At 41.3% G+C, this 12160-nt stretch overlaps 1 protein-coding gene across 2 annotated transcripts in view; it reads right to left on the reverse strand.

Moving 5' to 3' along the window:
- The window catches only part of ctnnal1 (catenin (cadherin-associated protein), alpha-like 1), a 58409-nt gene that overhangs the window by 16969 nt on the left and 29280 nt on the right, over window positions 1-12160 (reverse strand). For both annotated transcript variants that reach the window (XM_044336243.1, XM_044336244.1), the window contains one exon: window positions 7927-8116. In XM_044336243.1, the coding sequence (XP_044192178.1) occupies window positions 7927-8116 (190 nt within the window). The remainder of the gene's footprint in view (window positions 1-7926; window positions 8117-12160) is intronic.

Below are 12160 nucleotides of genomic sequence, written 5' to 3' on the forward strand. Positions count from 1 at the left end.
TATAAACCTCACTTACATTTTTACCATTTGTTAGGCTGTATTGTACTGTGTGTATATATATATATATATAGGAGGAAAACCAACATGGAATAAATCACATCACACTATATCATTGTCCCCCACCTGATGAAATCCGAGGGGTGGGGGGCAATTTCATATGCCAATAAAACAATTTGCTTTCAAAAACAAAAACCCCTGAGTGGTGAAAATGCTGCTCTTTAAAGACATTTAGCATATACATAATGTCTCTAAACAAAGAAGTGCTCATTTTAGCCATGGAGTGGTTCAAATGTGTCATTTTACCAACAAAGTGAAATTCAATGATTTACACGTGTTTCCTATGTATTTTCTTAGTATACAGATATAAAGTAGCACAAAAGCTTATAATGTGATACAGGTTCAGATCAGTGCTGAACACTAGAAAGACTGAACACTAAAAACATTCACAGATCCAAAAGTGTAGGTTCACATCAGAAAGTATTAATGCATGTATAAAATACATGACTTACACACTCTTATATGTACAATATACAAAATATAGGCCTAGTCTACAAAGCTGACATGTTAACACTAGGGGTGTTAACATGAACACAAAACTCACAGTTCGGATCATATCACGGATTTGAGTCACGGATCAGATCATTATTAGGATCAGCGGAAAAAAAAAGGGGGGAGACAAATAAAACTTTGTTTTCCGTTTATTCTATAACACACTGACAGCCAGACACAGCAAGGAACTTTTGCCCATGGTCTTAAATGAAAACAACATTTAAGATGTCCAATGTTTAAATAAAATAAAATAAAATAAAATATATAAAATATTCAATGCTCAGTTATTGCAATATGAGGCATGAAACCTTCCTCTTTTAAACAGTGAATGAAACAGCCTCTGTCAATATTGCATTCTGGTTGTTGATTGGTAAGGGGGGACAGCCTCCCTTGGAGCATCATTTTGCATGTCATGGCCAATCACAGATTAGCATGAAAAAAAATGAAATACATTGAGTCCAATGTAAGAGATCCCGCCCTGCGGAGGTCAGCAGGCACCCGTCCTCCTCTGTCCCCCAGTCCACCTCCACCAATTGCTTCCATGATCAGTGCTTCTGTGCTGGCCTTCAGTCCAGCCTTTTCCAGCCACTGGTAGGATTTCTTGATATCAGCCACTTCTTCTATCTGTCGGTGGTACATGCCGTGTAGGGGCTTGTCCCTCCATGATGGTTCCTCCTCCATTCACTTAGCAGTTCATCTTTGGGGTCATCTTCCTGATGTATTCCTGGATGTTGGTTGTTTCATCCTGGACAGTGGCTCTGACGCTCACCAGTCCTCGGCCTACCTCGTTCCGCTTAGTGTACAATTTTAGGGTGCTGGACTTGGGATGAAACCCTCCATGCATTGTGAGGAGCTTTCTTGTCTTGATATCAGTGGCCTCTAACTCCTCCTTTGGCCAGATTATTATACCAGCGGGGTATCTGATGACTGGCAAGGCATATGTGTTGATGGCCCATATCTTGTTCTTCCCATTCAGCTGACTTTTCAGGACATGCCTTACTCTGTGTAGGTATTTGGCTGTGGCTGACTTCCTTGCGGCCTCCTCAAGGTTCTCATTTGCCTGCGGGATCCCAAGGTATTTGTAGCTGTCCTGAACATCTGCAATGCTGCCTTCTGGTAGCTCAACTCCCTCGGTCCTGATCACCTTCCCTCTCTTCGATACCATCCGACCACACTTATCTAGTCTGAATGACATTCCGATGTCGTTGCTGTAGATCCTGGTGAGGTGGATCAGTGAGTCGATGTCTCACTCATTCCTGGCATACAGCTTGGTGTCATCCATGTAGAGGAGGTGACTGACGGTTGTTCCACTTCAGAACCGGTACCCGTAGCCACTCCTTGAGCTGATCTCGCTGAGGGGGTTCAGGCCTATGCAGAACAGCAGCGGGGATAGTGCATCACCTTGGTATATGCCGCACTTGATGGTAACTTGTGCAATTGGCTTTGAGTTGGCCTCCTGAGTCGTTTTCCACAGCCCCATTGAGTTCTTGATGAAGGCTCTTAGTGTCCTGTTGATGTTGTACATTTCCAAGCATTCCAGTATCCATGTGTGTGGCATTGAGTCATAGGCCTTCTTGTAGTCAATCCAGGCGGTGCACAGATTGGTCTGCCTGGTCTTGCAGTCTTGGGTGACCAGTAGCTGGTGCTTAGCACCCCTGGTATTACTACCAATTCCTTTCTGGGCCCTGCTCATGTATTGGGCCATGTGCCTATTCATCTTAGCCACCATGATGCCTGACAGGAGCTTCCATGTTGTACAGAGGCAGGTTTTTGGCCGGTAGTTGGATGGGATCATGCCCTTCTGGGGGTCCTTCATGATCAGGACTGTCCGCCCTTTGGTTAACCACTCTGGGTGCATCCCATCTATCAGCAGCTGGTTCATTTGTGCTGCCAGGCGTTCATGGAGTGCAGTCAGTTTCTTTAGCCAGTAGGTGTGGATCATGTCCGGGCCCGTTGCTGTCCAGCTCTTCATACCTGACACTCGTTCTTGGATGTCTGCCATTGTAATGGTTACTGGATCTTGTTCTGGGAGATTGCTGTGGTCTGCTCTTAGATGCACTAGCCACTGAGCATTGGTGTTATGTGATGCCTCCTTCTCCCATATGCTCTTTCAGTATTGTTCAGTCTCAGCCCTGGGAGGATCTGTTCTTGTGTTATTACCTTGCCACTGAGAGTACACTTTGGATGGTTCAGTGGAGAACATCCTATTTATTCTCCTGGCTTCTGCTTCTCCTGTGTATCTCTTCAGGCACGTAGCCAGAACTGTGAGCCTTTGCTTGGCAGTCTCCAGTGCCTCAGGTATAGACAGCTTGTTGTACTTCCTGGGTATCCCTTTTGTCTATATATATATATATATATATATATATATATATATATATATATATATATATATATATATATATATTGGGGCGGGGTTTATAGTTCCTCTTTCTTCCTTTCCCTTTTCTAAACACTAGACTGGTTTTCATTGAGAAGATAACAAGGGGGTGTGGTTAAGCTGCGTGTTGATAAAAAGGGCGTCACGGTGAGGTGCGCGTGCAGCCACTGGAGTAACTTAATGATGTGATGAGGCTCAGCTGGGAAAGCACGACAGTTGAATGAGTGATACGAGTTGAGTTAAAAACCAGAGACGTCCTTTTAGAAGCGTTTTTTTGAGACATTACAGCTTCACACCTTTCCTGCGCCCGGACCCTCGTGTAAAACCAGCTCTGTTCTTCGGGGACCCATCCCCCAACCACCAAAAACTGAACTGAACCGCTAGCGGCTCACGAGAGCAATGCCCAGCGCTGGTGAGGCCGAGTCGGAGGGACGTAATAACTAGCCGGCTTGGGAACTCAGTAAGGTAACCCACCTCCCGGCTGTCTCTCTAATATTGGAAACCAGTCCCTCTACCTCTGTGTCCTTCCACGTTTTCTCCTTTTCTACACCCTCCAGGTTAGGACTAGTATCAGTTCTCGGCACTGAATACCCTAGACTTGACTAGTCCGTAACTATATATATATATATGTATATATATACACACACATATATGTGTGTGTGTGTGTGTGTGTGTGTGCGTGTGTGACCAAGTGAGTGAGCTGGAAATCCATCAGGTTGATTACCTTTAAAAATAAATGTAATAAGTAACAAGAAGTTGCAGTACAGAAATGCCAAAGGTCTGTTTAACCACATTTATAAGTGTTTCCATTTCATATTTTGTCCACCAGAGAGCACAGACAAGTTTTTTTATTATTATTAAATACTTTATGGGATCTTTATAAAATTTTGTTTGATATATAGTTTTTATGCAAGAAAGATTAATATTGGCCGATATATCATTATCAGATCTAAATTGTCAAATACTGATTCCACCTATGAAGTCCATGTTAGTCAGGCTATATTCAGCAATGGCATTTGTAGACTTCTGACTCGTATTATATAGAAAAAAACATTACATTTTAAATTCTTTTCAAATCTGAGAATCAGATCAGCCAGATAAGATCAGTCAGATGGGACAGATAAGGGATTACATATCCCATCTGATTACATAGCTCAGCTCTTTCTGGAGGGTCCCCAGAGTTGGGGGGTCCCAGCCCTTTCTGTGTGTCAAAACTTTGTACACTACACTCATGCTCCCCAGAGGATAACTCTTAATGACTTCAGAGCTGAAGAGCTGAAGGATCTGGCTCAGCAGAAAAACCTCAAGGCCACTTTGCTTTGCCTGCTGCCACTGAGATGTGGAGCCGCATAAGAGGCAATAAATGGAAGGATGGATGGTTAATTGATAATTTTTCCGAAATGCCCTCCAAATGAGTTCAGACTACAGATTATACTATAGCATTATGTTCTTCCAATCTGCCACTTTCACCCCTGGGAGAAAATATCATCCATATGATATGAGAACATATCATCCTGGACACGGTACTATATTCAGCACAGTGGCACGACAGCTATGCCAGCGAGACGCAAACACCACTGGCATGCTTTCTGGTGATGTGTGAGCCATTTTTGGGGGTGGAGAACTGCCTTCAAACTCAGTTGGGAAGCATGCCAAAGCAAATTCATACATTCACGGAATATGGAAATGTATTAGGAACCATATGGGTTACAGAGTCTAACTTTCCCTGTTTAATTTTTTCTCTCTTTCTAAACCTGCTTATACTATCCTCAGAAAGGGAAGAGTTTTTAGGCTGAAAACAATCCCCAAAATGGTCCCTATCAACAGAAAGAGGAAAATGGCCAGGGTTAAGAGCGAGAGGGAAGAAGAGAGAAATCTCAGAGACGGAGAGAGAGAGAGAGAGCTTAGATGAAGAAAGAAAGAGGGCAGGAAGGAGAGGGGGAAGGGGAGATAGGTCTCTATCGGGTCATGCAGCTTGGCTGTCTATTTGGTTTGGCTGGTCCTTTAAAAGAAGCTGCAATGACGAACTGATTGCATCCGACAGGCTGCTTTTCAGTGCCAGCTCCACTAACCAGTTAAAACATCTAGGCCTGGCTCACAAAGAATGCTGCTCAGCCCCCATGACACTACCAGGGTGGAAAGCAAAGGGCTGAGCAAACTCTTCCCTCTCCAATCCGTAAAAACAAATCTTACGACCTTAAATGTAGGACAAAACTATCACACTGGCCCTTTAGTTATCAACTGTATGTTCTCAAGACCTTTGTATCTTCCGTTGTCTATAAAAAAACAAAAACAAAAAAAACATGTAAAAGTATGTATCATTTGAAATTCTACTTATTAGCTACACTCGTGGTGTGGCTCTAAGGATGGCAATAACCATCGGTCAGTCCACTATTCCACCACTTTGGTCCAGACTGAAATGTCTCAGCAACTATTGGAAGAATTGCCATAAAATTTGGTAAACAGATTAATATCCGCCTCAGCATGAACTGTAATAACTTTGGAAATCCCTTAAATGTTCATGTATCACCATCATCAGGCCAATCTTTTTTATTTGTCCAATACTTTGGTTTATGGTCAAATATCTATAAAATACTTAGGTCAGCCTCGGTTGTACTTTGTGTTTAGTACTAATTAATTAGGTTTGCTTTCATGTTAAACTAGGATGATGAATATGGTACACATACCATCTCAACATCAGCAAGTTGTCATTGTGAGCATGTTAGGATCACTCTGCCTAAGCACAGCTTCACAGAGCCAGTAGCATGGCTGTGGAAAATCTAAAAGAATGATATGTTGGTACAGGACATAAAAAAAAAAAATTATGTCATCTTTTTTACCCACAGTCCAGTACATAAACACTCACAAACTGTCTCTAATGTGTCTTTATCCTAATCCCAACTACGGTTTTAGGCATTTATAATCTTTTGTAGGGAGAAAGAGAAAGTGAGACAGAGAGCATGCGAATGTGAGAATGACACTGAGAGACTGAGTGAGAGAGACATAGACAGAGATCCAACACAGATTGCCTTCACTGACCTGCCTCATTGGATCTCTCCACCATTCTGATGATGGGTAGCATCTAATTAAACTAGTGCTTTCAGCCTGCCTTTATTTCATTCATTATAGCACACAAGGCTGAAGCCTGCCTGATTAAACTCTCCCTGTGGCTAGGTATTAGAGAAATGTCAATTCTTCTCCAACTAGCCTTTCTCTTTCCTGCAGACTTAAAACTCTTAAAAGGCTTTCTTGTTGATCCCTCAAGATGTCTCTATCATTTTTTAAAAATGAACAGAAACAAGAAAAAAAGAGCTCTTTCTCTTTTATCAGGGAACAGTTGTATAGTGTCTGTCAGGAGAAGTGCAAGGGAAAACTGTGAAAACACCTCCCTAAGAGGAAAGTGAGAACTGGAATAAATTAGTCACAGTGGGCAACACACAACAAAACATGCACACATTCGTGCACACATGCACTTCATTTGGCCTCACCTATGTACACACACACATTCACACGCACATTTTCTCATCAGTCTCACTCTCTTCTCTTCTTCCCACCAGCACTCTCTTTGTCTGAGTTTTAGCTGTCTTTACAAATCAGGGCTGTGTGAGGATTAAACGCTTTGCTACACAAGCTCGTTCCCCCAACATAAACCTATTATCACGGTGTTGTGTCTAAATTCTTATCCAGTGTGATATTGTTTCCGGTCTGCTCTGTAGAAAGCTAAATGAGGTTCTTGTTTTGGCCAGATAAGAACTAAGTTGCCAGAAGAAGTGTTTCGCTGGGGAAATGGTGACAACTATCTGAAAAAAAAAATTGTAAGAAAGTTTTAATTGACAGGAAAAGTTGTCATGTGTCCTGAGTGTGTATTTTAAGACAGTATCTTAATGGTAAACTGTTACATGGAAGTGCAGAGACAGAGAAACAAAGACATTTCTGACAAAACAATTGCCTCTTGGGTTCAATAAAAGCTGACAGTCCCATTTGAGTGATCCCAGTTTTTTTGTATCCTCACCCTAGTTTTCACTGCTTCCACCTTTCCTACAATACAACCATCTGTACCTCTTCGTCTCTCTCAGTGTTCACGATTTTATTACAGTTGTTCACAATTTTATACATGTATCCATCTACTGGAGCCTCTTGCAACAAATATATTCACATTCACAACTGGAGGCAATTTAGAGTCGCAGATTCATCTAACCTGCGTGTCTTACTAAAAGTCCGCATTGTAGGAAACCACAGAAATGCACAAAGAGAGAAAATTTAAACTCCATACAAAAAGACCCCAGCTAGCCAGCAGATGCAATCCCAGGAAAAATGAGGAGTCCTGACCTCAGGCTGAGAAACATTTCTCTACATAACACCAAAGCAATTTATGAGGCAGTGGGTTTCAGGAAAACTATAACCCCTTCAATCTCGCCAACAGCCTGATATGTTAAATCTTCAGGAGCCTTCTATCAGAATCTATTATGTAGTGCTGTCCAAGCCAGCGCAAACACCTTCATCCCCTCCCCATACACAGCACCCTTGGGTGAAGCTGCACTTTTTTCAGTCTTTACTTCAAACCTAATAACAACAATCTTTAGAGCACTCTGGAGGTCCTCTGGTGTAATACTGCTTGACAGCCAGGCTGTCCAAACAAATTGAAATTTGCTAAAATTTGATAAAGCTGTGAAGCCTGAAGGTAATGCCCGATGCTTTATGAAACCATCATAGTTAGTCTTAACAAATAAACACTGTTGAGGAGACAATAACTTAAGTCTTATTGGCTGACCAGCTAAAACACCCTCCATTATAAAGTCAGTCATGCTTATGAAAGGAAAATATAATATCCACAATCAAGAGGCCTTATAGATAAAGAACCCTCAAATAGTTTTACAAATTAAATTTGTGACCACAAAATAAGAGCTACTCCTGTCTCCTACTAAAGAGAAGCACTTCACAGTGTGTTAGGTTTAAGTGCAGCAATTCAGTGAAATGTCTAGTACATAAAAGTAGCCTACCTGCTCTGCGTGCTTCGAAGCAGGCTTGACCCATCTCATCCTTCAGCTCTTGGTTCTCTGTGGCGATGGCCTCCCCGACAGCAACAAAACGTCCCACTGCCACGCTCACTGCCTGACCCACCCTGTGTATGGCTGCCAAGGTGCGCTCAGACTTCTTTGGTTTATCTTTATGGTTGATCAGAGTGGTGATCTGCAGGAACATGAGTGGTAAAAGAACAGGGTGTTGAAGTACATTATTTGTCTGGGAAGACAACCTCAGAAACATTACTTTTAAAGAAATAAAAATTCTGTGAATCATTATAACATTGTAGCCAATACAGCAGCAATGACTTTCACTGATTTTACTCATGAGGTTCAGTTTACTGGTCACGACAAGTACTACTCAGCCTGAGAAAACAGTTGTATAATGTCCTTTCTGAACTTTCCGAAGTTTGAAAGAACATAACCCTGATGTCATCAGCTATTGAGTTGTATTATGGGAAATGTAGGACATTAATTAATCTATAAAGTAGAGTGCAGTTTTGGCCGCGTAACTTGATCCAAGTCCAAGACAGTAGTAAACAAGCCTGACCCGAACCCGACAGGCATTGTGTTTTTTACCGACCTGACCTGAGCCTGTTGCAGTTAATGTAAACTGAAACACTGAGTTTGTCTTACCCTGTCACACAATTGTTACAGCTTGCCTGTTTACAGGAAGTAGTCCAAACCATAGACTAAATAAAAATAATTTAAGTGGCCACCATGGCATCATCCATTGGTTTGTGGACTCCAGTTTTGAAGCCTGGAGTTTGGTATTTTGACCATTGCCATCTTGGAGGAGCTCTCCAGGTAGTCACACCCTACCTTGTGATTGACAAGGTAGTTACTTCAGCTCGGATTGCTGAATGAGCACTAAAAAATCAGAATAAAGCCCTTTGAAATGTGCTGAGATGTATTTAAAAGTCTATCACACTCAAATGACATGGAAAGTTGACTGGATTGTTACATATCAGCACATCCCAGGTAGCAGAAAAACATACACAAAATTGGCAAGATTGTGGCCAAACAAATTGTCCTAATCCAGCATAACATGTAGATATTATTGTTTTTGTTATCTGCATCCGAAATACATATTTTTTGTCATTCTTACTTGACACACTGTTTCATTTCAGGCTACAAAGTTTGACCATAAACCAATGCTTATTGACTCTTGAGTGCCACAACACTAAAGCCTGCATGGGGCTGAGCAGCAAACCTTCTGAGTTATTGCCCTGTGAGACATGACCCACATAAAAACCGTACATCATCCGCACTGACAGTTTCATCAAGTATCACTGAGTTTTAAAGTCCTTTAAACTGATTTTGACAACATGTTTAACACCGCTGCTAAAGGTGTTTCACAGAGTAAAGCATCCATGCTTGTTATGCACTGCAATATGGTTTTTTGTTGAGAAATGCAGTGATAATTTGGTTATTTTTTAGTCAATCACAAGGTAGTCACAACCTAAAACACTATGTCAAGTAGGCTAGCCCAGCCGACATGACCGAACCTGACCCGAACCCAAACATAATTTCTAAATTTTTGTCCGAACCTGGCCCGACCCATCAGTCCTGATGGGTGCCGATGGGTCCCAACAGGTCCTAACGGACTCCGATCAGGTATCCACCCTCTAATCCCAGGGACTAAAAGTGAGGATATATCGACCTGTGATGCTTTGTGAGTCCACAAACTTTATGGTAGTGCAATACTAAATTGCTGCACTAAACCTTAAACTCAAAACCTCTTCAAGCAAATTACCTGTTGTTAGCAAAAACCACAACTTTAAGCTAAAGCCAGTGTGGGTGTACCTGAAAGTGCAATGTCACGGATGGCCACTTTTTTGGCTCCTTCCAAAAAATCTCTGGCTCCAATTGACTCCCATTTAAAAAGTGTCAACTTCTTACTAGAAATACTAAGTCAATAACTTTTTTTAAACAAGTCATTATGTTCTCAATCACTAAATTCAGGCTCTCTAATAAGTTTGCTGGTGGTCAATTTGGCAATTATTGCTCCTTTAATAAGATTTGAAGACTTATAGTAGTCTTTGATATCTGCTATGAGGGTGTTGATTGACAGCTGTTATTGAAAGTTCACTCATCTGCTGCCCTCCCCAACTCTGGGACTCGCACTGAGCCAGATTATTGTTGCAACATTTGTTGAGCTTAATGTCACATGATTACAATACCTGCCCTGTTATCACAATTTTGATAAAGTAGCCCATTAGCCCAAGTGTGCACAGCTCAGTGTTCCCAGTAAACTAGCATTCACTTCTGTCCAAGATAGCGGGGTGCGGAGTGTGAAAGGCAACACCCTGCACTCCTTAGTTGGAAGGTCCTTGCTCCAATCGGAAGCAGCAACTCTGGGCTTCAAACCAGCTCCAATGCAAATCAATGGGTGACATCACACCTTGCTACATCCATTTTTATATACAGTCTATGGTTGTCAGGTTCCATTATAATGGTCTGTAAATATTCCCAAAGAAAAAAATCTCAAAACAATACTCTAGACCATATAAATATGTGACAACACAATTTTCCAGAGCCAAGGGTGATGTCAGTTTCAATACTGTTTCTTGACCAAAACCTCAAAATATTCAATTTGCAATGATATAAAACAGAGGGCAGCAGATCCTCATATTTAAGAAGTTGTGACCAGAGAATTTTTGGCATTCTCATTGGATAAATGACTCGGAACAATTCATCAGATATCAAAATAGTTGTTAATTTCCTGTTGAAAGATAAACTGACTAATGGTTCAAGTTGCCTGGCTACACATTGCCAAACTAGAATCAAAATTTCTTGAAAAAACTAAAGACAAATATTTCTTTGGTGAACAAAATGCTAAGAATAAATCCATGCAGTAGCTTAGATAAGGGAGCATGTTGAGTCTGGAGCACCCACTCCATTTGATTATCAGGACAGAGGACTTTCCTGTCTGTACAGCTACAAGTGGAGATAACATTTTGGGTTAAGGCACATGGATAACCAAATATGTGTGTCAGAAAAAAAGGATGCATGTCTACAGCACAAACATGCACCCAATCCCAAACATCACTCACATAATATTTCATAAAATGTGAAAGAAGAACAGCAAAAAATGCAGCAGATGGGATGTGCACACATATCTTCTGTGACACATACAAGACAGTCCACTGCTGGCTACACATGAATACTCACACACAAAACTCAGATGGAGCCTCTTAGTGGTAATTGAGGGTATCAATTATGAATGGGTAGAGCCAATTATCATTAATTATTTACTGATTGCTCCCACTCTCTCCAGCTGTTTTCATTGTGGGTGTGAGCATGCATGTGTGTGTCAAACCATTAAGGTAAGGGAGTGGCGGGTGGTGCACAGCTCCAGGTGGTCTAAGTGGGGAATCTTACATAGTAAAAGTCTTTGTGAGTTAAAGAACACATGCTGAGCTCATATGGCTGTTTGAACGAGCAGCATCCTGTCACAGGAGCATAACACGCCAGGTAACACACCAGGCTGATGCACTATTCTCACTAAAAAATCTGAATAAAGCCCTTTGAAATGTGCTGAGATGTATTTAAAAGTATATCACACAATTAACCCTCAGATGACATGGAAAGTTGACTGGATTGTTACATATCAGCATGTCCCAGGTAGCAGAAAAACATACACAAAATTGGCAAGATTGTGGCCAAACAAATTGTCCTAATCCAGCATGACATGTAGATATTAATGTTTTTGTTATCTCCAAAATACATATTTTTTGTCATTCTTGCTTGACACTGTTTCATTTCAGGCTACAAAGTTTGACCATAAACCAATGCTTATTGACTCTTGAGTGCCACAACACTAAAGCCTGCATGGGGCTGAGCAGCAAACCTTCTGAGTTATTGCCCTGTGAGACATGACCCACATAAAAACCGTACATCATCCGCACTGACAGTTTCATCAAGTATCACTGAGTTTTAAAGTCCTTTAAACTGATTTTGACAACATGTTTAACACCGCTGCTAAAGGTGTTTCACAGAGTAAAGCATCCATGCTTGTTATGCACTGCAATATGTTTTTTTGTTGAGAAATGCAGTGATAATTTGGTTGTTTTATAACAAATATCACAAATAGGTATGCAACGTGCACTGTGTAAGAGGATGTGTCAAAGATGGATACAGAGGAATTTCAGTATCAGACTCTTCACATTGCTGAGAAATTCAAAATGGACTGGATTGTGTAAAAAATGTT

This window comes from Thunnus albacares, chromosome 19 (genome assembly GCF_914725855.1).
Source record: "Thunnus albacares chromosome 19, fThuAlb1.1, whole genome shotgun sequence".
In the NCBI taxonomy this organism is placed as follows: domain Eukaryota; kingdom Metazoa; phylum Chordata; class Actinopteri; order Scombriformes; family Scombridae; genus Thunnus; species Thunnus albacares.